The 22,746-nt window shown below is 46.6% G+C and overlaps 1 protein-coding gene and 1 non-coding gene across 2 annotated transcripts; both read left to right on the top strand.

The window, feature by feature from the left end:
* The first annotated feature begins 3,438 nt into the window (after positions 1-3,438).
* LOC130880886 (U6 spliceosomal RNA) lies at positions 3,439-3,545 on the top strand. The gene has a single exon (XR_009057678.1). It is a non-coding gene; the product is annotated as a U6 spliceosomal RNA (small nuclear RNA).
* A 15,088-nt stretch (positions 3,546-18,633) lies between these two features.
* On the top strand, positions 18,634-22,701 carry Smpd1 (sphingomyelin phosphodiesterase 1). The gene is made up of 6 exons (XM_057778162.1): positions 18,634-19,093; positions 19,502-20,274; positions 20,862-21,033; positions 21,253-21,329; positions 21,664-21,809; positions 21,937-22,701. Exons 1-6 carry the CDS (start codon positions 18,788-18,790, stop codon positions 22,344-22,346), a joined length of 1,884 nt encoding a protein of 627 aa, XP_057634145.1. The 5' UTR covers positions 18,634-18,787; the 3' UTR covers positions 22,347-22,701.
* Positions 22,702-22,746: the final 45 nt, after the last annotated feature.

Genomic DNA, 22,746 nt, shown 5'->3' with positions numbered 1-22,746 from the left:
GGAAGCAAGGGAAGGTGTCAGGAGCCATGTCCCCCCAAATTATTATAGGAATCACCGCCGTGAGGAGTTTTTGCAGAGAGCTTCACTTCCCAATTGTATTGAGAATAGTTTTATTGACAAAGCCTATCCCACACCCAAATTAACTGTTAATAGAGAGCTATCTGTTAGCGGAACCTGCCTCACATTCCAAACTATCTAGAGAACTAGGTGTGTCAACTTGTGAACTCCTGGCAGAGGAATCGTGACCTGACCAGTCGTAACCTCTTGGCCTACGTGACGGGCATGGACCACGTGGCAAGATCCCGTGCCCCAGCCCCCCAAGCTCCTCATCCAGGGGCTATATAAGCTGTAACCATAAATGAAGGCTTTGACAAGAATTATGCTTGGCCTTCTTCCTCCTATCAGCCTATGTCTTTCAGGTGGTGCCTCTCCGTGACCCTGGAATAACTGACCAGCCAGGCGGGTTACAGACCCTAGACAGAGTAACCCGTCAAGGCGGTCTACAGGAAGGAGGGAGGGAGAGTGGGAGAGAGGAAGAGAGGGAGGGAAGGAGAGAAGGAGGGAGGGAAGGAGGGAGGGAGGGAGAGAGGGAGGGAGGGAGAGAGAGAGAGAGAGAGAGAGAGAGAGAAAGAGAGAGAGAGAGAGAAAGAAAGAAAGAAAGAAAGAAAGAAAGAAAGAAAGAAAGAAAGAAAGAAGGAAGGGAATGAAGAAAGGGAGAGAGGGAGGGAGAGAAGGAAAGGGTACAGAGAGAGGGAAGGAGGGAGGGAGGGAGGGAGGGAGGGAGGGAGGGAGGGAGGGAGAGAAGGAAGGGGTACAGAGGGAGGGAGGAAAAGAAAAGATCTGGGGCTAGCATTGCATTTCAGGGAGAGAGAGGAAGCTGTGGAGTCATGAAATGCATCTGAGGGTATGAAAAGAACAATGCATAGCTCCTGGTCTGGTGGCACAGGCCTGTGATCCTGGCCACTGCGGAGAGTGAGGCTCAAGACCAACCTGAGCTAGCTATTCAAACTGTCTCTAAAAATGAAAAATAAGAAGGGATTTGGGATTGGCTTCTGTGGCAGAGCACCTGTCAAACATTTGGGAAGAACTGAATTATGTTTCCTATAGTCGTAGAACTTAGGAGATAGAACTTGGGAGATCAGAAGCTCAAAACTAACCGCAGCTCTATGACAAATTCCAGGCCATCCTCAGTTATAAGAGACCTTGTCCAAAAAACGTTATGAATGGGAATATAGTTTAGAGTACGTGTTATGGTTGTGGCCCCTAATCCCTTTAAGAGACAAGCCACGCCCACTCCCTTCCCCATCCGCTGAGGCAGGCTGATCTTCAGCTTCTGGGCTGAGCTCGCTCTCTTTTTCATCTTCCTCTCAGAGAGGCAGCTTTGCTTCTGCCTCTCTCCCCACTTCTCCTCTCCCCCCCTTCTGTCTCTCCTCTTCTCCTCTCTCTTTCTCCCCCTTCATAACCCCCTGAATAGATATTCAATCTCACTCTGCAAGTCGTGTCTATCCATGTTTCTGTCTTCTGCCCGCCTGCCATTGTCTCCCTGCCTGAGACCAGCCATTGTTCAGGGACCAGCAGCCATCTCTGCCTGGGACTGGCTGCTTTCAGGGACTGCTGCCTGCCACCACATGGCCTGCCACCACTGCTTGAGACACCGCTCTGGGACCGGTAGCCATCTCTGCCTGGGACTGGCTGCTCCCAGGGCCCGTTGTCTGCTGCCACATGGCCCGCTACCACCATTTGGGACCTACAGCATTTCTGCTGCCTACTGCCACCAGGAATCTTGAAGCATTTTTTTAAAAAAAAATTATAAAAGTACGGGTTTGGCCTAGTAAGAAAAGAAAGGAGCCAAGTAACCAAGGTTGTGGGGTAGATGGGGCTATCTCTCACTCAAACTCTTTAAATCAGGAGTTCTTCACCTGTAGGTCATGACCCCTTTGTGGAAGGAATGACCTTTCCACAGAGGCCGCACATCTGATCTCCTGCATATCAGGTACTTACATTAGGATTCACAGCAGGAGCAAAACTGCAGTTATGAAGTAGCAACAAAATTTGATCTTATGTCTGAGGTCACCACACATGAGGAACTGTATTAACAGGGTCACAGCACTAGGAAGGGTAAGAACTGAAAGACCCCCGGTGTAGGGAGACCCTCCCAGTAACTCACAAGAGACCGTCCTTGCTGCAATCACACGAGGTTTATTTGACAGGTACCAGAGCAATGGGGTCGAGACTCATAACCCATGCAGGGGAAGAGTTCGACCCCGAGTCACTGGGAGAAGGGGTTTTTAAGGGAAGAAACCACAGCCCAGTAATCTGAAGGTGGTAGAGAGGGCATCATAGAAAATTCCGAAAATCCAGTGATGATCACAAGGGGGCAACTCCTTGTTTCTCAAGATTATTCTCAAGATTATAATCAGCTAGTTCCTGAAGCAGAGTATTCAAAAAATACCAATGATCATCACAAGGAGGAAACTCCCTGTTTCTCAAAATTATTCTCAAGATTATAATCTAACTTTATCTTCAGCTAGTTCCTGAAACTGAACCAGGTAATCCTAGATTTCTGATTCTTCTCTCCCTGCTTAGATTTTTGGCTCTATTTTTTTTCCTGCTAGGGGGGTTTGGATTTATCCAGGTCTTTCAGAACCACTGCTTTAAATGGCTCCCAACTGCGACCTTTATAGTCACTGCCTCCATCAGTTCTTCGCTTGGGCTCACTCCATTTCTTATCCATTCTCAGCTGTCCAGTTGTGATTTCCTCCCAAGGTCTTCTCCCTTGCTCTTCCCTCTGCAGGATTATTTCCCCCAGTTAGCTCATCACAGCTCCTTTGACTCTTGAAGAGTTCTAACCCATCTGTTTGACCTGAATACACACTGAGCTTCCCCTCCCCTCCCCACCCCACCATCCCACCTCTCCCCACCCCCCCATCCACACTGCTTCCTCCATAGCAGTTATCATCCCACTGAGCTCCCTTCACCACACTACTTTTGTCAACACCATGGTAACGAGGACTTCTTGATATTTGTTTACATATTCTCAACACCGAGAATTGTGTCTGTCACATTGCAGGGTTCTCTTCTAATTTACCAACGCAAGTAATTAATTCACTAGGAGTGTGATCCGATGTATAGGGTGTGTACATGTCGGTGTGTGTGTGAGAGAGAGAGAGACGGAGGGAAAGAGGGAAGAAGGGAGGGAGGGAAGGAGGGAGGAAGGAAGGGAGAGAGAAATGCTGCCAATTAAACCCAAGACTTCATACAAACACGCTATCACTAAACTATATCTTCAATCTGACATCCAATTTCAAATAAGGCCAGCCATGATAAGCTAAGTATGGGCAGGTCACCCAAAAGGAAGTTCTTTATTTTTAACTATTGTCACCTGCCATCTCTCATCTCCAAACAGGGAAGACTAAACTAGCATCAAAGTCAGAGAGGGTGCTTGCTTTACCAGCCCACGCACTAAAACTGGAACGATATAGGGAATATTAGCAGGGTTCATGCATGAGGATGAAGTTCAAATTCATGAAGTGTTCTATATTTTAAAAAAGAAAAGCAGGGCTGGGTGTGGCGTCGCTGGGTGTGTAGCATCACACGCCTTCAGTTCCAGCACTGGGGAGGCAGTTCTCACAACCTTGAGGTCAGGGATACATTGCATAGGAATTTATGGAGGGTTTACATGACCGGGGATCAGTTTACCCAAGATGGTTTTAGCACTTAAAGTATTCTAAGGAATACTTTCACAAAATGGCACAGCTATAACTCAGGGGTCCACTACACTAAGAGACTTCAAGGTATATATTAACTCTGGCTATGAGGTCTTGCAGAAGTCCCAGCCTCTTAGGAGGTAAGAAATATTTCCATAACAATAGTTCATTACTAATGCGCATAATCCTCAGAATCTCTGGTGCTTACAGTCAGCTGATCCCAAAGATGCTGATGTCCAATGTGTCACCCCAAGTCTAGGTGAGGGTCCACACTGGCAACAGCTCCTGTTTTCTTTTTTATTGTTGTTTGAGACATTCTTTCGTAGTCCAGGCTGGCTTAGAACTCTCTGTGAAACTGATGCCCTTAAGCTTCTGCTCTTGCTGTCTTCAGCTACCAAGTGTTGGGTATAACAGGCATGTGACAGACACCACATCTGGTATTGGCATTCCTATTTCTTCTTTTCTGAAAAAGGAAGATCGATATGGGGGGAAAAACAGAATCCATAAAAGAAAAGTTGAACTTTAAAAAAAATGCATTCCAATAGCTGCCAAAAGGGGAAAAATAAAACTAGAAAAAAAATTGAAACATCTATTTTGTTTTGTTTTGTTTTGAGACAAGTTCTCCAAAGACTCTGGCTGGCCTTAGTCACACTTGTTGTGTGACTGAGGATGGCTTTGAACTCCTAACCCTCCTGTCTCTGCCTCCCATGTGCTGTCCAGCTCAACATGGGAACTACTTAGTCTCTTTAGGAGAAAAGAAATTCTTAGAAATTTGTAACACCAACAACCAGGCTGGAGAAGTGCCTCAGGGATTAAAGAGCACTGGCTGCTCTTCCAGAAGACCCAGGTTCAATTCCCACCACTCACAAGAAGGTTTACAACTGTCTATAACTTTGGGTTCAGGGGGTCTGAAGTCCTTTTCTGGCCTCTGTGAGCACCAAGAAATGTGCATGTGTACAGAAATACATGCAGGCAAAATACCTATACACATAAAGATAAAAACCAAATCTTAAAAAAACAGAAACAATTCAAAAAAAATGGATAAAGGAAAGAAATCAAATAAAAATTTTACAGATGGCTAGAAATACAAAAGGTTCAGTCACAGGGAGGCTCTCAGCTTCGCTCATGAATCCTACCACACAAGCCAAGCTAACACGAAGAGTTTCTACAGGGAGTAGATGCCAGCTACGGTTGTCATAGCGGAGAGGAGCTTGGTGGCCAGAAACAAAGAAGACAGCTTCATTTTCCTTTACCTTTCCACTCTCCACCCTTTCGAACCTACCATTTGAGTTTAGATTCATGTAAATATGTTACCTGTTTTTAAATGTAATTCAAAAATCTTCAACAAAAGGATTGGAACTGAAGTCACTATCACTGTCTGAACCCAAACCAGTTTCCAGACTTGCATGGATCTTGCTGCCTTTCTGCCGCCTCAATCTAAACTTCTTGCATCGTACAGATCGCTTTAGCCACTGCTTCCCTAAAAGGCTCTCATGGTCACTTTAGTCCCAACTGAACCTTTCATCTTTCTGAACACAGGAACTGTTTTTATACATCAGTCCTGAAAGGACACCAAAATAAAAATTAGTCACTCCAAAACTCAACATGTTCTCTACAGATCACACACCATAGCCATGAGGACGCAAAGTGAATTGAATGCAAATCTAATTAGATGCAGTGCGGGGGGGGGGGGGGGGGGGGCAGGAAGTGGGGAAATGGTTTGGGCGGGGGAGGAGTGCTTGATACACAAACTTGACGGCCTGAGTATGGATCCCAAGAGCCCAGACAAAGCCAGATTGTGGCCTCTATAATCCCAGCATTCCCACAGAATGGAAGACAGAGAGAGAAGCTGGAAGGCCAGCAGTTGGGAGACACAGCAGCAATCAACAAGAGACCCTGTTGTGCTCTTACCTCTCTGTCTGCCTCTCTATATATGCATGCATACATACATACATATATGTTCAATGAGGTTTTCTATCCTGCCCAGTTCCTGCAATCATTAAGTCCCAAAGAAATCACACGGAAGTCTACATTAGTTATAAACTGATTGGCCCATTAGCTCAGGTTTCTTATTAACTCATAACTTATATTGACCCATTATTCTTGTCTATGTTAGCCACATGGCTCAGTACTTTTTCAGCGAGGCAGTCACATCTTGCTTCTTCTGTGGAGGGGTCACAACTGCATCCTCTTCCCAGAATTCTCCTGTTCTCATTGACCCACCTCTACTTCCTGTCTAATTGTTCCACCTATACTTCCTGCCTGGCTACTGGCCAATCAGCATTTCTTTAAAATATAATTGACAGAATACAGACCATGGTCCCACACCACATATATACATACATATGTACACACTCATATACTATATTTTGCAAAAAAAGAAGAGGAGGAGAAAGTGAGGAAAAAAGAAAAAAACAGGAAAGCAGAGAGGAATTGAAGTGAGTGAAGAGAAGGGGAGGAGAAGAGAAGGAAGAGGAGAAAAGAAGGGAGAAAGGGGAAAGAAAAGGAAGAAAAAAGGGAAGGGAAGAGGAAGGAGCAAAAAAGGGAAACTTCACCTTCATTGCCAGCCTTTGTCATCTGTATGATCTTTGACCTTCCATTCATTTCCCCACCTGTCCTACACAATGTTTGGCTTTCAACATGCAGAAGAGCCTTATGAGGCATGAAATGAAGATGAAGTAAGCTCTGCCTGCCTAGTTCCCTTGCACACAGGTCCGCCTGCACAAGACGCTGCAGTAAGGCTGAACCATGTTTCGTCACCCACATTTGGAATCATTCCTCAAAGCAGATGGTTTTACTTATTCTGACTATGACACCAGCGTGGAAGTAGAGTAATATCCCTACACATTCAAACATTTCCAAATGTCACTAGGCTTCCCTAATCAGTCGGCCTATGTCGCCCAGAGTGCTGTTTCCTATCTTTGCTCAAATCAGCAACTTCTTAGCCCAAATGTCTGCTTGTGTCTTTTGTGCTAGAGCAGTGGAAACCTTTCAGTCTACGATGTGGGAGGTTCTTCTGTATATGTGTTGCTTTTATTGGTTAATGAATAAAGAGGCTGCTTTGGCCTGCAGCAAAACAGAATCCAGTTAGGCAGAGAATGATGGGAAAGAGAAGGCAGAGTCAGTGAGAAGCCATGTAGTCATTGCAGGAGACAGGATGCCAGATGAAACCTTACTGGTAGGCCACAACCACATGGCAATACACAGGTTAATAGAAATGGGTTAATTTAGCCAATAAGAAACATGAGCTAATAACCCAAGCAGTGTTGTAATAATACAGTTTCTATGTGGTTATTTTGGGTCTGGGAAGGCGGAAAACAATTGAGCAGTTTCCACCTGCAAATCTAAAGATAGGAATTAAAGCAACACTTGTAAGGTAAGGAACTAGATCACTTCCTTGGTTATTTAAAATACTTTTTAGATTTATTTATTTTATTTTATGTGTATGGGTGTGCTGCATCCATGTATGTCTGAAGTACTCAAAGAAGTCAGAAGAGGGCATCTTAGATCCTCTGCACCTGAAGTGGCAGATGGTTGTTGAGGGGATCCCCAGCAAGCATCATGCCATAATTGGTATAGAAACATCTGAGTGAGGTAAGAAGGAAACTCAGTTCAGTCTGACTTAGCTGAGCTGGTTCAGTCTTCTGGAGTCTGGCACCAGGCAGTTTATTTTAAATGTATTTATGTTCAGTACAGTTTTGGAAAAAGGTTTCCTGGTAACAATTATCTCAACCCCCCCTCCACACACACACAAATGTTTAAGGCATGACTACATCAAAACTCTTGCAAATCACATGTAACCTCTACCATAAAGATGGGCTCTTTAGTTTAAGGGCCTAGGATCTGGTGTAGTGTACAACCAAGAGAGTGTAGAAAGTACCAGGCTATCCAGTATATGTGGCATCTCCCTAAGGATGGGTTCCATGGACTGAGAAACAAAGTTAAAGATAAATGCCTAGGGAGGGAGAGTCTGGGGTAAGTATTTTGGGAGATTTGGGTGAGGACTGTACTTACATATAGCAAAGGTCACCAGGTGACAAACAAGATCCACTCCCAGCCTTCTGGTTGGGAAATGGGTATACATTTCCTCCATTGAGGAGATGATCCTTCATGACTAATGGCCCTGGTTTCTTTAGTACCTGTCTGTGAACACTCATGATGTATGTGCTGGGAAACAAACCTGGGTCCTCTGCAAGAACAACAGGTTCTCTTAACTGCTGAGCTCCACTCCTCACAGTCATTTTTTTTTTTTTTTTTTTTTTTTTTTTTTGGTTTTTCGAGACAGGGTTTCTCTGTAGTTTTGGTGCCCGTCCCGGAACTAGCTCTTGTAGACCAGGCTGGCCTTGAACTCCCAGAGATCCACCTGCCTCTGCCTCCCAAGTTCTGGGATTAAAGGCATGCGCCACCACCGCCCGGCCTCAGTCATTTTTTGAATGTCTCCAGGTTACTTATTTTCTGCTATTGTTTCTGGGGTTTGTTTTGTGTTTTAGACAGGGTTTCTCTCTTTAACCTTGGCTGTCTTGAAACTCACTCTGTAGACCAGGCTGGCCTTGAACTCAGAGATCTCCCTGCTTCTGCCTCCTTGAGTGCTGGGATTAAAAGTATGCACCACCACTGCCCAGCTCCAGTTTACTTCTTAACCAGGCAAGGAGTGGAAGAAATTTCTCTGATCCTGGTTTCAAATTACCCATCATAAAGGCCAGAAAGGTAGTGTTAATCCCACCAAGAGAGAATAAGACCACTACTGCAGTTTAAACTCAAATTTGAAGCAAACTTTAATTAAACACTGGCCAGGTTGATTGACCTTCTGGCCAGATCCATCTCTGGTTTTTCCAGAAAATGGCCACAAGTCACAGTGTGAAGGGGCTTAAAAGACAAAATCCACAATTTGCTGTATTTCCCATCAGGTCCAATCAGAAGCAAATGTCTTCTTCTGATGCATTTCCTGCCTTTAACCTCCTGCCCACATGTGATCAAACATATCCAGGGTAGCTGCTTAGGGAGTGAAAATGTGTGTCTTTTATCTTACATAGTCTCCAGCATTGCAGGAACTGTCTGTCTTGGGAAAGGGGCTTGCAGATCAGAGGCAATTTTGTTTCGTGGATCTCTTAGGCACAGTAATTAAGATAAAACTAACTTTGGCTCTCACAGTGACTCATCAGCTAAGAGTATTTGCTGCTCAATCATGAGGACTAGAGTTCAAATCCCAGCACCCATGGAACAAGCTGGGCTTTCTACAAACACCAGCCCTGAGGAAACCAGCTTTTGGTCTGTGGCATGCTCACCCTGCACATATCTGTACACAAATAAAAATAACAATAAATAAATCTCTTAAAATGAGAACAAAATGAACAATTCCTTGGTTATTTGCAGTGTGACATATTTTCCACTTTCATAATCATGTCTAACCTCTGAGGCATGCTGTCTGGGAAGGTCACGTGGCATCTTCAGATCTGTGGCTATTTCATAAACTTGAACTAAATCATGGCTTGAACAAGAGTTTCACAATGAATTATGGGGAAAGAGGATGGGACAGAGTCACACAGAGGGAGTAAGACATCAATACTGGGTTCAAGACAGAAGCTTGGGCAACCAGGAAGAACCCCAGACTTGGATTTCTCCACTGACTGACTGTGGGACTTAAATGGACTTAAATCACAGTCTCTCTGAAATGTGGTTCCTAAAAATTTAACCTCCTTTAGGGACTTGTGACACTTTCATTAAAGGTCCTTCCTTTTGTTTTTCTGTTTGCTTTTTTCCTTTATTTGGTTTGATTTTGAGTAATGCCTTGCTGGATAGTTCCGACCACCCTCACACTCAGCGCCTCTTTAGATGAGACTAGTGGGGTACAGGCGCCGCACAACTCACTTCCCCACTTCTTTCAGAGATTCTTTTCTAAATTATTAGTGTGTATATGTGTGTACCTGCACCGGGGGGGGGGCGAGGGTAGGGGTGCCAGTGTATGTGGAGGTCAGAACATAGTTCAGCCACATTGTGGGATCCAGGGGTTGAGGTCAGGTTATCAGGATCTCATGTAAACATCTTTATTCTTTTGTTTTTCTGTCTGTTTTATGAAGTGCAGGCGCATAACTTGGAGCTTTAAGCACGCCAAAGCAAGCACTCTAGTAGTGAGCCACACCCTCAGCCCCGAGCTTTGCTTTCTTTTCATTGGGTTTGTCTCCGTGTTTTTGAGCGTGGTCTCACTATGTAGCTCTGGCTGGCACAGAACTCACAGAGTTCTTCCTACCTCCTGGTTGCTGGGATTAAAGGTGTGCACCAACACACCTAGCCCTCAAACTCACTGTTAATGATAAAAAGCAGAGAGGAGGCAGGTGGTGTATCACATGCCTTTGATTCCAGCACTCTGGAGGCTGGATCTCTGAGTTCGAGGCCAGCCTGGTCACAGAGTGAGTTCCAGGACAACCGGTGCTGCACAGAGAAACCATGTCTCAAACAAACAAGAGAGAAAGAGAGAGAGGAGAGAGAGAGAGAGAGAGAGAGAGAGAGAGAGAGAGAGAGAGAGAGAGAGAACAAGGGATGGAGAAAGGGAAGGAGGAAGGAAGGAAGGAAGGAAGGAAGGAAGGAAGGAAGGAAGGAAGGAAGGAAGGAAGGAAGGAAGGAAGGAAGGAAAAAAATTGTGGGTGTGTGAGGAGGAGCTGCTGGCTGTCATTTTCAGCTATCTGTTACTCAACATGGAATGTAATACTAAGGGGAAAATAACCAATAGAGCCCAGAGAGAACAAAGAGTGAGACACGGAACAACGCCATCACTGCTGGGAACAGGGTTTTCCTACTTCCTGGCTATGTGATTCGAGACAAGTTACTTAAGTCTCTGAACCTGTTCTGTCATCCGTAAGAAAAAGGCACGCCACACAGTGAGTGTCGTGTGTGACTTCTAGGGCGTTAAGGCAGGAGACATGGAGAGGATGACTATCATGTAGGACTTATTTGTTAAAACAATGGAATTTTAATCTGTATGGTTCCTAAATCATCTGTCACATAGAAGGCAAAAATCACTGTGGGTGTTGCCGAGGCAGAGCGGGTGTTGTGGTGAAAGAGGAATCAGAAATATGAAAATATCTACCAAGTTGTGAGCCCGTTTATGGTAGACAGGCTTGATCCTGGCAACCTGAAACATGGTGACGTCTTGAAGCAGAGACCGTGGGAAGCTGTGACTTCAGCACTGCATCCTGATCTTCAGCCACAGAGCTCCTGCTATTCAAGTTCAGGAGTAAAGACAGAGAACTGGGTCTCCCCTGTTGGTGGAGTGCTTATCTACCACATGTAAAGTCCTGGTTTTGATCCCCAGTGCTGCACAGATCAGGCACGGTGGGCATGGTGGCACATGCCGGGAATTTCAGCATTTGGAAGGGGGATGCAGAGAGAGGAGTGGAAGCTGAAGGTCATCTTCATCTACATTAGAGCTCAAAGCCAGTCTGGCCTACAAGGGAACCTGTGAGTGGAGGAAGGGAGGGAGGGCAAGAGGCCCAGGAACTAAGAGTGTCTATGGGAGAACTATTGTGTTAGATTATACAGTATGGTTTACATGGACAGGAAGCTATGGTGGGGTAGATACCCAGGAACAAAAAAAAGGGAGAAGGACTGGGCATTGGAAGGTGTTTGTGGTACTGACATTAGACCTAGGGTCTTTCTCATTCTGGAGGTACATCCCTAGCCTTGCTTTTATTTTTTATTATGAGACAGGGTATAAGCTTTTAAGGCTGGCCTTGAACTTGAGTTTGTAATCCTCCTGCCTCAGCTTCCTGTGTAGCTGGAATTACAGGCCTTTCCCAGCACGCCCAGCTAGACTAGAACCATGGATGAGGTCAGAAGACAATGGCGGAAAAGTACCTACCTCTAGGGCTCAGCTTCTTCAGAGACTAAACATGGTGAGAGATGTAAAAATCTCTGGCTTTACCAACTGGATCTCCCCTTGTTCAGCCCTCGGGGTTGAAACATTCTTTTCTACATTACACTCCCATTACACATCTCTGAGTCACTAAAAATGAGCTGTCCACATTGAAACTGTATGGCTGGCGACAGCAATGTCTCAAGCCACATACCCGTGTGAGGCAGCTCTGCATTGACAGCCTCCTCCAGCAGCGCTGGAGATCATTGGCAAATACTGGGGACATCGTCTGTCCATGTGAGTGCTGACAGGAACCAGCTGGGCTTGGCTTGTTTGGGTGACTGACGGAGGAGGCACAAGCTACCCAGTCATTGTGATGCCAGCTGTGACAAGACTCACAGCTGACCCTCTCTTTCCAGATCCCTCTCCCAAAGTAAAGCAGATCTACACCGCATGAACTAAAGTACCGCACTGAACCTTCTGCCCTGGATTCTCTATCTGCATTCCCACCACTAGAGCGATTCCAGTTTTCTTCAAGATAATGTGACTACTCCCAAATCTAGAACAGAATTTAGCTGGGTGTGGTGCATGCCTTTAATTCCAGCCCTTCAGAAGCGGAGGCAGGAGAGCTAGCCTGGTCTATAGATTGAGTACAAGTCAGTCAGGACTACATAATGAGACCCTATTTCAAAAATAAAATTAGAACAGATTTTATCACATATTTTCTTTTTTTTTTAATATTTATTTATTTATTTATTTTACACATATTCTGTCTGCGTGTATGCCTGCAGGCCAAAAGAGACCCCATTACAGATGGTTGTGAGCCACCATGTGGTTGCTGGGAATTGAACTCATTACCTTTGGAAGAGCAGGCAATGCTCTTAACCACTGAGCCATCTCTCCAGCCCTTATCACATATTTTCTATAAAGCTAAGAGCACAGGTGTTAAGACTCATCCCATCCATGCTGTGATTTCTCATCTCTGACACGGGTGTCATAGCTGATACAGGTGATGCATAATGAACAAGATGGCAGTGTGCAAAAAAAAACTATTTATTGACACTCAGATCCAAATTTCATATAATAGTTTGTCTCTGTTCTCTCCCACCCCTGCCTGATAAATATGTGACATTTAATACCAATTAAATCATGCCATGTTCACTGTAGTCACACACACCTATAATCCTGGAAATCAGAAGGTTGGGGTAATGACATGCTTTGTTTGATCACACAAACAGTGACAGAACTAGGATTCAAACCCAGGTGGTCTGAATACAAAACTCCCCTTAAGAGTTCCAGGACCAGCTTTACTGGAGGGGAGTCTATATTCCCTGCTCTGGAGTTGACTGCTTATAAATGCAGTCTCATTTCACTGGTACTCCCTAAAAATTCCACAGGAGGGAGACCTTTCCCCACCCAAACCCAAAGATGCAGGTTTTCATTTGTGGTCTCCTGGGCAGTTGAAGAGCTGGTTGGCCACCTGTATAGAATTTACACAGGTCTCCTGACAAAGAGACCCAAGAATCATAAGCAGGCGCTCAAACAAATTATCTCAAGGTAGGAATTAGCTCAGATGGGAGATTACTTGGCTATCATGCACAAAAAGTCAGGCTTGAATCCAGCACTGCACAAAAACCAGGCCTGGTGGCACGCACCAGCAATCCCAGCACTGGGGAACAACAGCCATGAAGATCATAAGTTCAGGTTAATCCCAGATACATAGTTCGAAGTCAGCCTGAGCAACATGAGACCCTATCTTTAGAAAACAATAACAAAACAAGCAAAGACAAATAACCCAAATTTAACTAGAAACTTTTCAGCCCCATTCAGACAACCCACACTGATCAACCACTCTCAGAAAGTGGCACCAATTCCTGTATTGGTGTTTTTCATATATGTATTATGATTATGTATGTATAATATCACATGCATGCCTGGTATCTGGGAGGTCACAAGAGAATGTAGGATCGCTTGGTGGAGTTATGGATAGTTGTGAGAAGCCATGTGGATTCTGGGACTAGAAGCTCGGTTTTCTGGAAAAATAACAAGTGCTCTAACCACTGAGCCATCTCTCCAGACCCCGAAGCCTTTAATCTTTATGCAACGACCCTTCCCCGAGAGCTGCTCATTGTGCAGACAAGCCCACAGGAGGTTCCAAGGTCCTAACATGTTGGAGAGTAAGGCAGTTCTCACCACTCTCAACACCAGCCTCGTTCATGGTGACGTAAGTTTTATACTGGAACCCTCTCCTGCGACTGAGGAGGGTGTGGTGGGTACACATGTGCAGCCCAGATTTCCATCTGCACTTGAGACGGTCATGACCCTCAGCCTCTAAGGAGCCTCTACCTAGAAGAGTCACCTCGTCTGTGGCCACATCCCTTCCCGAGGCAGAACACATCCTCTGACGGACCAACTTAGGGAAGACTGAAGATCCAGCATCCTTCCCTTTGCTTGGAACAGCTCTGAAGGTCGATCTGCTATAGGATCAGCTGAGGCCTCTGGAGAGACTCTCCTCACCCACTGCTCTTTGCTTCCTTCCCTTCTCAGGTGTTGATTCTAAATGCAACCCATAATAGCCCTCCTACATGTTCAGCTCCAGCTTGTGGTCTGGAGAAGCCTGATCTCCAGGTGTTGGTCCTGGGAGTTATCTGAGAAAGTAGATGCTGGTTTAACATGGAAGTGAAAGGGATGGGTTGCTCAACACCTAGCTGGTGGCAAAGACAGTATTCATCCCCAGCAAAGGGGCACTCAGGAAAGGTCCTGACAAACAGGGTGACTTGGTAGTGTAAGGGAATGTATTCTCTGGCTTAGTGCATTGTACTTCCTTGTTTCTTTTGTTGAGATAAGGTTATATTATGCAGTTCAGGCAGCCCTGGAGCTTACTGTGTAGCTCATGCTGGCCTTAAACCCATAGCAACCCTTATGCACTGAGATTACAAACACTAGCCAGAACATCTGACCTGTGAACCAGACTTTTTAGAAAATGCAAGAAAAATGCTAATTATAAGGATAAGAGAAATAGCTAGCTATTGCTCAGCCCTGTCAATATTCTGAGGAGAAAATACAACAAAACAAAAGCAATTAATTGACAGAAAAATTTGAAAATGATAGTGTAAGTGAGGTAGGTACGCTTCAATTGACAGCAATGATTTGAGGCCTTCACAAAGCGGGTTTTGAGAAGATGTGTATAAAGCCAGAGTCACTACAAAGTAACTGTGCCATGGACTCCACAGGACATGAGGTTTACTAAAGCAATCAGGAACGTAAGGCAAAGTAACTGTTCTGTGGACTCCAGAGGACATGAAATTTACTAAAGCAATCAGGAATGTAAGGTGAAGGTGGAACCAGAATGCCCTGAGAGATCATATGGGTTCTTCTATACAGGCCAAGGCTGGCCTAAGGAAATACCACTATTTAGTTGGACTCGTGGACAGCAAGAGAGAAGTTACCTTCCAAAACAGAGAGGAGGCGGCAGCATGTAACCATCTGAACATCAGAAGGCTGGTAGCATAGCCCAGCTACATGAGAACCAATCACAAAAATAGATAGATGATAGATAGATAGATAGATAGATAGATAGATAGATAGATAGATAGATAGATGATAGATTGATAGATGATAGACAGATAGACAGACAGATAGATGATAGATAGATAGATAGATAGATAGATAGATAGATAGATAGATAGATGATAGATAGATAGATAGATAGATAGATAGATTGATAGATGATAGACAGACAGATAGATGATAGATTGATAGATAGATTGATTGATGATATAGATAGATAGATAGACAAATGATAGATTGATAGATAGATTGATTGATTGATGATAGATAGATGAGAGAGAGAGAGAGAGAGAGAGAGAGAAAAGGAGAAGGAAGGGGGAAGGAGTGAAGAGCTTCTAGGGTTGAAAATAAATAGCTTTTGTTATTTGTTTTTTTTTTTCGGTATCACAAACAGTTTTTAAGACAACAAAGGTGTGTGAGGTGTAGTGTCCCATGCATTTAATCCCAGCACCTGGGAGGCAGAGGCAGGTGGATTTCTGTGAGTTGGAGGCCAACCTGGTCTACAAAATGAGTTCCAGTAAAGCCAGATCTGCACAGCAAGAACCGGTCTAGTGGGGGATGGGGGAACAAAGATGTGTTAAATTATGTGTTTATCTTCACACCTGTGTGATCAGTTTTGATGGCCTCTTTAGAACTATAACACTTCTTTGAAGTAAGTGTCTGCGGTTAAGTTTACTTCAGTCTCCCTTGTGAACAGATGTACCATCTCCACCCTGCCCTCCAGGAAGTATACCTCAGTGAGGCAGTCCTCACTTCTTGGAAGTGTCTGCTTTTGTCCATCTTCGCGAAGATCTTTGGGCTACACTGAAACATGTGCCTTTGGTTTTAAATAGTCTTTATGTTCATCCTGGAGGTCTGAGTGTGCTGGTCTCAGGTTCAGGTCTGAAGTTTGGGGGCTAAAGACATGGCTCAGCAGTTTAGAGCATTTGCTGCTTTTGCAGAGGACCCTGGTTTGATTCCAGGTGCCCACATGGAAACTAGCAACCATTGGCAACTCTATTTCAAGAAACCTGTCACTTTCTTCTGACCTCCCCAAGCACCATGAGGCATTCTCATGGTGCATGTACATACACAAAGTCAAAATATGCATATACATAAAATAAATAAACACATCTAGGTTTTTTTATTTGAAGAGTCAAACAGTCACAGATCAGAAATAACGTGGGGCTAGGAAGAATAACGCCTGCACTAAATGTATCCTTTTTCTTGTTAGCAATACAATGTAACAACTATAGTTATTATTAGGAATAAGCAGTCTAGATGGGATTTAAAGTATATAGATGCGTGTAGCTTATATACAAATGTAGCGCTATTCCTGAGCATCCTTGAGCTTTGGTATACAAAAGTATTCTGGGAAACACAGCAGGAAAACTGTACCTAACTCAGAGCCCTCAGGAAAGTCCAGCACGTTATCTTGTGTGGTCATTACCATGATTGTCTGAGATGAAGTCTGCAAGGCAAGGGGAGTCCCTTGAAACTCGTCCTCTAAGGAAACTGCTAGCGGGATTTATAGCCTGGGCTCTTAGCCCGGGCAGGAGTCAAACAGATTAGACTGCTCTTTGCTGTTGTAAAGTGCCTTTGTCTTAGCTTTTCTCAGAACCAGAATGGAAATAGCAATAGTTTTTACTTTGCTTGGAGGCAGGGTCTCAAGCAGTTCAGACTGGTCTAAAACTTGACCACAGACAAGGGTGACCTTCAGCTTCTATTTCCCCTGCCTCCACCTCCCAAGTGGTAGGATTACAGGCATGTGACACCACACCCAGCTCAAGAATAGTATTATAGCTATTTGTGGGATTGGGGTGAGAATTGAAAATTCGTCATTGTAAAGTACACAGATCAGTGTTTAGCACATTTAAAGAATTCAATAAATTGAGCTTTTTTAAAAAAATTTTCTAAGTTTTTGAGACATAGTTTCATGCAGTTCAGGATGGACTCAAACTTCTCAAATTGACTTTGTAGCCAAGGGTGGCCTTTAATGCCTATTCCTGTTGTCTCCAATTCTTCCTCTATTAAGAAGGAAGAAATGGCATCCTTCTGTGAGCCCAAAGTCCCCTCTATCCAGATAATTCTGAATTAGATTCTCAGCTAGAGCTACACTAGGAGACTTTTGGCTGGCACCCACCAGTAAAGCCAGCCAGCACTGTGGAGGCTGAGCCAAGACACAGCGAGACCCTGTCTCAAAGTAAAAAAACAAATAAAATAAGATTTAAAACACTTACGTAACTGCTTTCTGACTGGAGACCTCCAAAAGGCAAGCTAGAACCTATACCTGGCACCATTATCAGGGTTGAGGATCTGTGGTCACAGGCCCTAGGAGAGAAGCTCCTACTATTTACTCTGCTAAATAGGCACAACATTTAGATGACTCTGGTGTCTGATTTCTGTACCCGTAGATCACAGCACGTCTCAGCCCTCAACAGAGAAGCTTCTTGAGGCAGATGAGAGTTCATACAGACACCTACCGAGAGAACAAGAGACTTCCAAGTGATCTACCCTGACTAGGGTCTAAATCACATCTCTCTTCACAAGGAGAGGAGACTGAAAGAGGTGGTGAAAAACCGAAAGAGCCAGAGGCAGTGGATGACTACAAGCTGTTTTGGGGTACAACAAGGAAGTTGTCTGCAATGAAGTCACAGCAATTGTGACAACATGCACAGGATATTCAAGCTAGACAAAATTCCAGCCTGGGTGTTGGAGCACCAAAGTCCCACTCCTAGCTAAGGAAGATGATGGCATTGGATAGCTACGAGGAGAGAAGAGTCAATTCTCTTTAAGAATATGTCTTCCGGTAAGTCACCAGACTCCAGGGCAGGCCGCACACCTAATAGTGTTGCTCTTCTAGAGGACCTGGTCCAATTCCCAGCACCCACATGACAGCTCAAGACATCTGTAACTCCAGTACTGAGGGATTCTACGCCCTCCAGCAAGCATTACACACATGGTGCACACACATACAAAATACCCACGCACATAAAATTAATAATAATAACAATAATAGGACAAATTTTTTAATTAAAATAAAGTAATATTAACAAAAAATTAAGTGGCTCAGGGGTGTTGTAATGCTTCTAGAGCATATGGAAACCCAGGGGAGGGACTTCTATGGCAGATCAGTCTGCTCAGTGAAAGGATCGCTACCCCAGCCCTTTCTCCCTGTCTCCCTTCCAAGTCAAATGGCTAGCCGAGCCTGGTATCTATTCTAGGAATCTGAAGGTAAAAAACGGGGACCGAGAAGCCTTCTAGGAGTCTCCTAAAAGCTTCCACCAGTTCCAGTCCGAAAGCCCCGGGCAGTCCCTGGCCAGCGCGCCCCGCACAGCAGAGGCTCATGGTGGCGGCACTGGTCACCGCAAAGTGCACCTGCCCACCTCCAGCGTCTCCCGGCGGCCCGCAGAGATGGGGCGTGGCAGGGGCGGGATCGGGGCCGGCCGACGAAGCCCCCTTTTGCTCCGCCCCCAAGCTTTGACAACACTCCCCGCGGCTGCTGGGGAAATCAGAGGAACAGGAAGGGGAGGAGCTGTCTTGTGGCTGGCTGCTGAACGATCAGTCAACCACAACCAAGGGTGATCGGGTGTCTCCAACGCTACCCGGGGCCCGAGGGCCAGTGTGGGCCTCGGCCTGTTGGGCCTGGAGGGGTATCCACTCCGGCCTACGAAGTCTAACAATGCCCCACCACGGAGCGTCATCCGGCCAGGGCCATCTCAGAGCCTGCTGGGAGCAGAGGCTGGAGAGGTCCTTACCGGCACCCAGGGTGAAACTCCTTTGGATGGGGCTGGGCCTGGTGCTGATGCCGGCTCTGTTTGACTCCGTGGTTCTCTGGGCTCCTGCCAGAGCTTATCCTCTTCCTAACCAAGAACATCCCGTCAAATTCAGTGCCAGAGTGCCTCCGCTCCAGAATGCCTTCGGGTGGCGGAACCTCACCTGCCCGGCCTGCAAAGTCTTATTCACTGCTCTAAACTATGGGCTGAAGGTGAGCACTAGAAGGGAGGATTGTAGTGGAATGCTGGGGGCAGGGTGAGGGGCACTGATCTGCCCCGGGGCTCAATATACTCTCGGTAGAGGCTGCTTCCTCTGTGTTCACGGCAACCACTTCCCACTGTGACCTTTACCCCACTATGACCTTTGTAAAATAAGAGTAAAGAACAATGTCTTGAGAAATCCTGGGCTTGAAAGAATACCAGAGCTGAGCTAAAGAGTGGACAGGTAAGGGCCTGGTGCGCCTGTCGCGAGGCACTGTGTAGGAGGCACTGAGATCTCTTTATCTTGGTGCCACTGAGTTCATCCTAGCCCTGATTTAGACACGGAAGCCTGTGGAGTGGTGGCCGGGGTTCACTTGGTTCTATGTCTGACCTCTCGTCTTTGTTTCCATCCACCACAGCAGGAGCCTAATGTGGCCCGGGTAGGCTCTGTGGCCATCAAGATGTGCAAGATGCTGAACATAGCACCACTGAACGTGTGCCAGTCGGCTGTCCATCTCTTTGAGGGCGATATGGTGGAGGTGTGGAGACGTTCGGTTCTGAGCCCATCTGAAGCTTGTGGCTTGCTTCTGGGTCCCTCCTGTGGGCACTGGGACATCTTTTCAACGTGGAACATCTCTTTGCCATCAGTGCCGAAGCCACCCCCCAAACCACCGAGCCCACCGCCCCCAGGTGCCCCCGTCAGCCGTGTCCTCTTCCTCACTGACCTACACTGGGATCATGACTACCTGGAGGGCACAGATCCTAAGTGTGCGGATCCACTCTGTTGCCGCCGGAGCTCTGGGTGGCCGCCCAACTCCAGGGCAGGGGCTGGGTACTGGGGCGAGTACAGCAAGTGTGACCTGCCTCTGCGAACACTGGAGAGCCTGTTGAAAGGGCTGGGCCCTGCCGGCCCTTTTGAGATGGTGTACTGGACAGGAGACATCCCTGCCCATGATGTCTGGCAACAGTCTCGCCAGGATCAGCTGAGGGCCCTGACCACCATCACAGACCTCGTGAGGAAGTTCTTGGGGCCTGTGCCAGTGTATCCTGCTGTGGGCAACCACGAGAGCACTCCTGTCAATGGCTTCCCTCCCCCCTTCATAAAGGGGAACCAGTCTTCACAATGGCTCTATGAAGCAATGGCCAAGGCCTGGGAGCCCTGGTTACCAGCTGACGCCCTTCACACCCTCAGGTACTTACAGTCTGTGGAAATTCAGGAAGGGAGAAGAAAGATGGACAGAGGGAAAGGAAAGAACTGGGTAAACTCTGTTCTAATAAGTGTCCTCAGCATCTCCTGCCCTTCCCTTAGAACTGTGTAAACTCTGTTCTAACAAGTGTCCTCAGCATCTCCTGCCCTTCCTAAGCTGACCCCACCTTCCCTTTCTTATCTCCAGCCACCCTCTTTTAGAAGTGAGCAGTGCAACCTCACCACACCCCAGCTCGCATCTGCTTAGGGCGGCTCTCTCTTAAATGATTCCCCTCCCCTTTAAATATCTCCCATTTTCCTCAACTTGACTTAGGCTCATAGCATCCCCCCTCAGAAAGGCCTTTGCTCTCTGCCTTCCTTGAATCTCTGTCCTGAATTCCTGGAGCCCTCAGCACTCTGAACCTTCTTTACTGTGGGAGGAGCCCTGTAATTACCGCTGCTTTGGTCTTCAGCTAGGATGGGAGCTCCTGGAGGTGGGGGATGATGTCATGTGTGCCTATTCCTGGCACAGGACCAGGGGTGCAGGACTAGGATTGTCCAAGAAGTGACACCTCTTGCTTACTTTGTTTCAGAATTGGGGGCTTCTATGCCCTTACCCCACGCCCTGGCCTCCGCCTCATCTCTCTCAATATGAATTTTTGTTCCCGTGAGAACTTTTGGCTCTTGATCAACTCCACAGATCCTGCTGGACAACTCCAGTGGCTGGTGGAAGAGCTTCAGGCCGCTGAGAATCGAGGAGACAAAGTAAGGGGGAGTAATCACCCTGGTGGAGTAGGTGCTGTGGGGGCTGGGAACCTGTGGACAGGGATAGGGCAATGTCACTTCACTTCCTGGAACCCAGTGTTCCCTGGAGTCCACGGTCACCCTCTGATGTCCTTCAGGTAATCAATCTTCTGGCCACTCCGCCCAAGGCTATCTGTTGTTCCTCAAATCTCTGCTAACTGCCCCTAATTCTCCCTTCAGGTGCATATAATTGGTCACATTCCTCCAGGGCATTGCCTCAAGAGCTGGAGCTGGAATTACTACAAAATTGTAGCCAGGTAAAAAACTAGAGGGCTGGAGTGTGGAGCATGAAGGGTTGAAATCCACTCAAGAGTAGAATGTGGTGGCACACACCTTGATCTCTGTGAGTGCAAGGCCAGCCTGGTCTAAAAAGTGAGTTTCAGGACAACCAGGGCCATTACACAGAAGAAAAAAAAAAAAAAAAAACTGTCGGGGGGGGGCAGTTTCCTCAAGCACCTCACAGTCTCCCAGTCTTCTCCACGGGGCGGAGGAGCTACTTAGCAAGTTGGAGAAGGACCACCCTAACTCCCCAGATCTACCCACCCTCACTTCTGCCTCCCTACAATCTAATGTCACTGTGTCTCTGGCCAGGTATGAAAACACTCTGGCTGGTCAGTTTTTTGGCCACACTCATGTGGATGAATTTGAGATCTTCTATGATGAGGAGACTCTGAGCCGGCCGCTAGCTGTAGCCTTCCTGGGGCCCAGTGCTACAACCTATATCAACCTTAATCCTGGTAAGTGAAGCAGAAGGGAACCTTCCTTCCCGAGGCTTGTGCGACAGAAAGGGAAGGAAGTCAAGGCATGGCAGGTCCTCCCCAGAGTTGCCTTTGTTCCTTTTACCATGTCAACCCTTTCTTGCAGGTTACCGAGTCTACCAAATAGATGGAAACTACCCCGGAAGCTCTCATGTGGTCCTGGACCATGAGACCTACATCCTGAACCTGACTGAGGCCAATGCACCAGCAGCCTCACCACACTGGAAGCGCCTCTACAGGGCTCGAGAAACCTACGGACTTCCAGATGCTCTGCCTGCCTCTTGGCACAACCTGGTCTACCGCATGCGGGACAATGAGCAACTTTTCCAGACCTTCTGGTTTCTCTACCATAAGGGCCATCCGCCTTCAGAGCCCTGCGGCACACCCTGCCGCCTGGCCACGCTGTGTGCCCAGCTCTCAGCCCGTGCAGACAGCCCTGCTCTTTGCCGCCACTTGATGCCCAATGGGAGCCTCCCAGAGGCCCATAGCTCGTGGTCACGGACCCTGTTGTGCTAGAATTCCAGGGCCCAGAGTGGGGAAAGTCCGTGTGTTAGGAAAGGGACACATTCCTAAGCACTGCTGAGTCAACCAGGCAAAAACTTCTGGGGAAGGAGCCCTGTCGGGCCAGGGAGCAAACCTTCTCATGGAGAGCTTGTTTGGCTGGATCTGGGGGAGGGTTTGGCTGCCCTACCTATACCCAGTGTCTGGATTGCCCCTGAGGCTGATGTCCTCTCAAGGCCACAGAGCTGAGGTCTCCAGTGCTCTAAGGATCCAGACAGGAGCTGTCGCCCTAGGCCTGTGCTACCCTCCAGCGAACCCTGTTGCTACCTGATCCTGCCAGGCTGCTAAAATAAAAGAGACTTGGACTCCAGATTCCACTGGCCCAATTTCTTCTTCCCAAACAGGGAGGGCAAAG

The sequence above is a fragment of the Chionomys nivalis genome, chromosome 8 (genome assembly GCF_950005125.1).
Source record: "Chionomys nivalis chromosome 8, mChiNiv1.1, whole genome shotgun sequence".
Classification (NCBI taxonomy): domain Eukaryota; kingdom Metazoa; phylum Chordata; class Mammalia; order Rodentia; family Cricetidae; genus Chionomys; species Chionomys nivalis.
The sequence above is the reverse complement of the archived record's forward strand: the minus strand, read 5'-3'. Positions and strand labels throughout refer to the sequence as shown.

Excerpts from the sequence above, each read along its gene's own strand:
- Smpd1 (XM_057778162.1), top strand. The coding sequence starts at position 18,788 with ATGCCCCACCACGGAGCGTCATCCGGCCAGGGCCATCTCAGAGCCTGC. Across the intron at positions 21,034-21,252 it reads CTGAGAATCGAGGAGACAAA|GTGCATATAATTGGTCACAT; the intron begins GTAAGGGGGAGT and ends TTCTCCCTTCAG. Across the intron at positions 21,810-21,936 it reads CTATATCAACCTTAATCCTG|GTTACCGAGTCTACCAAATA; the intron begins GTAAGTGAAGCA and ends CCTTTCTTGCAG.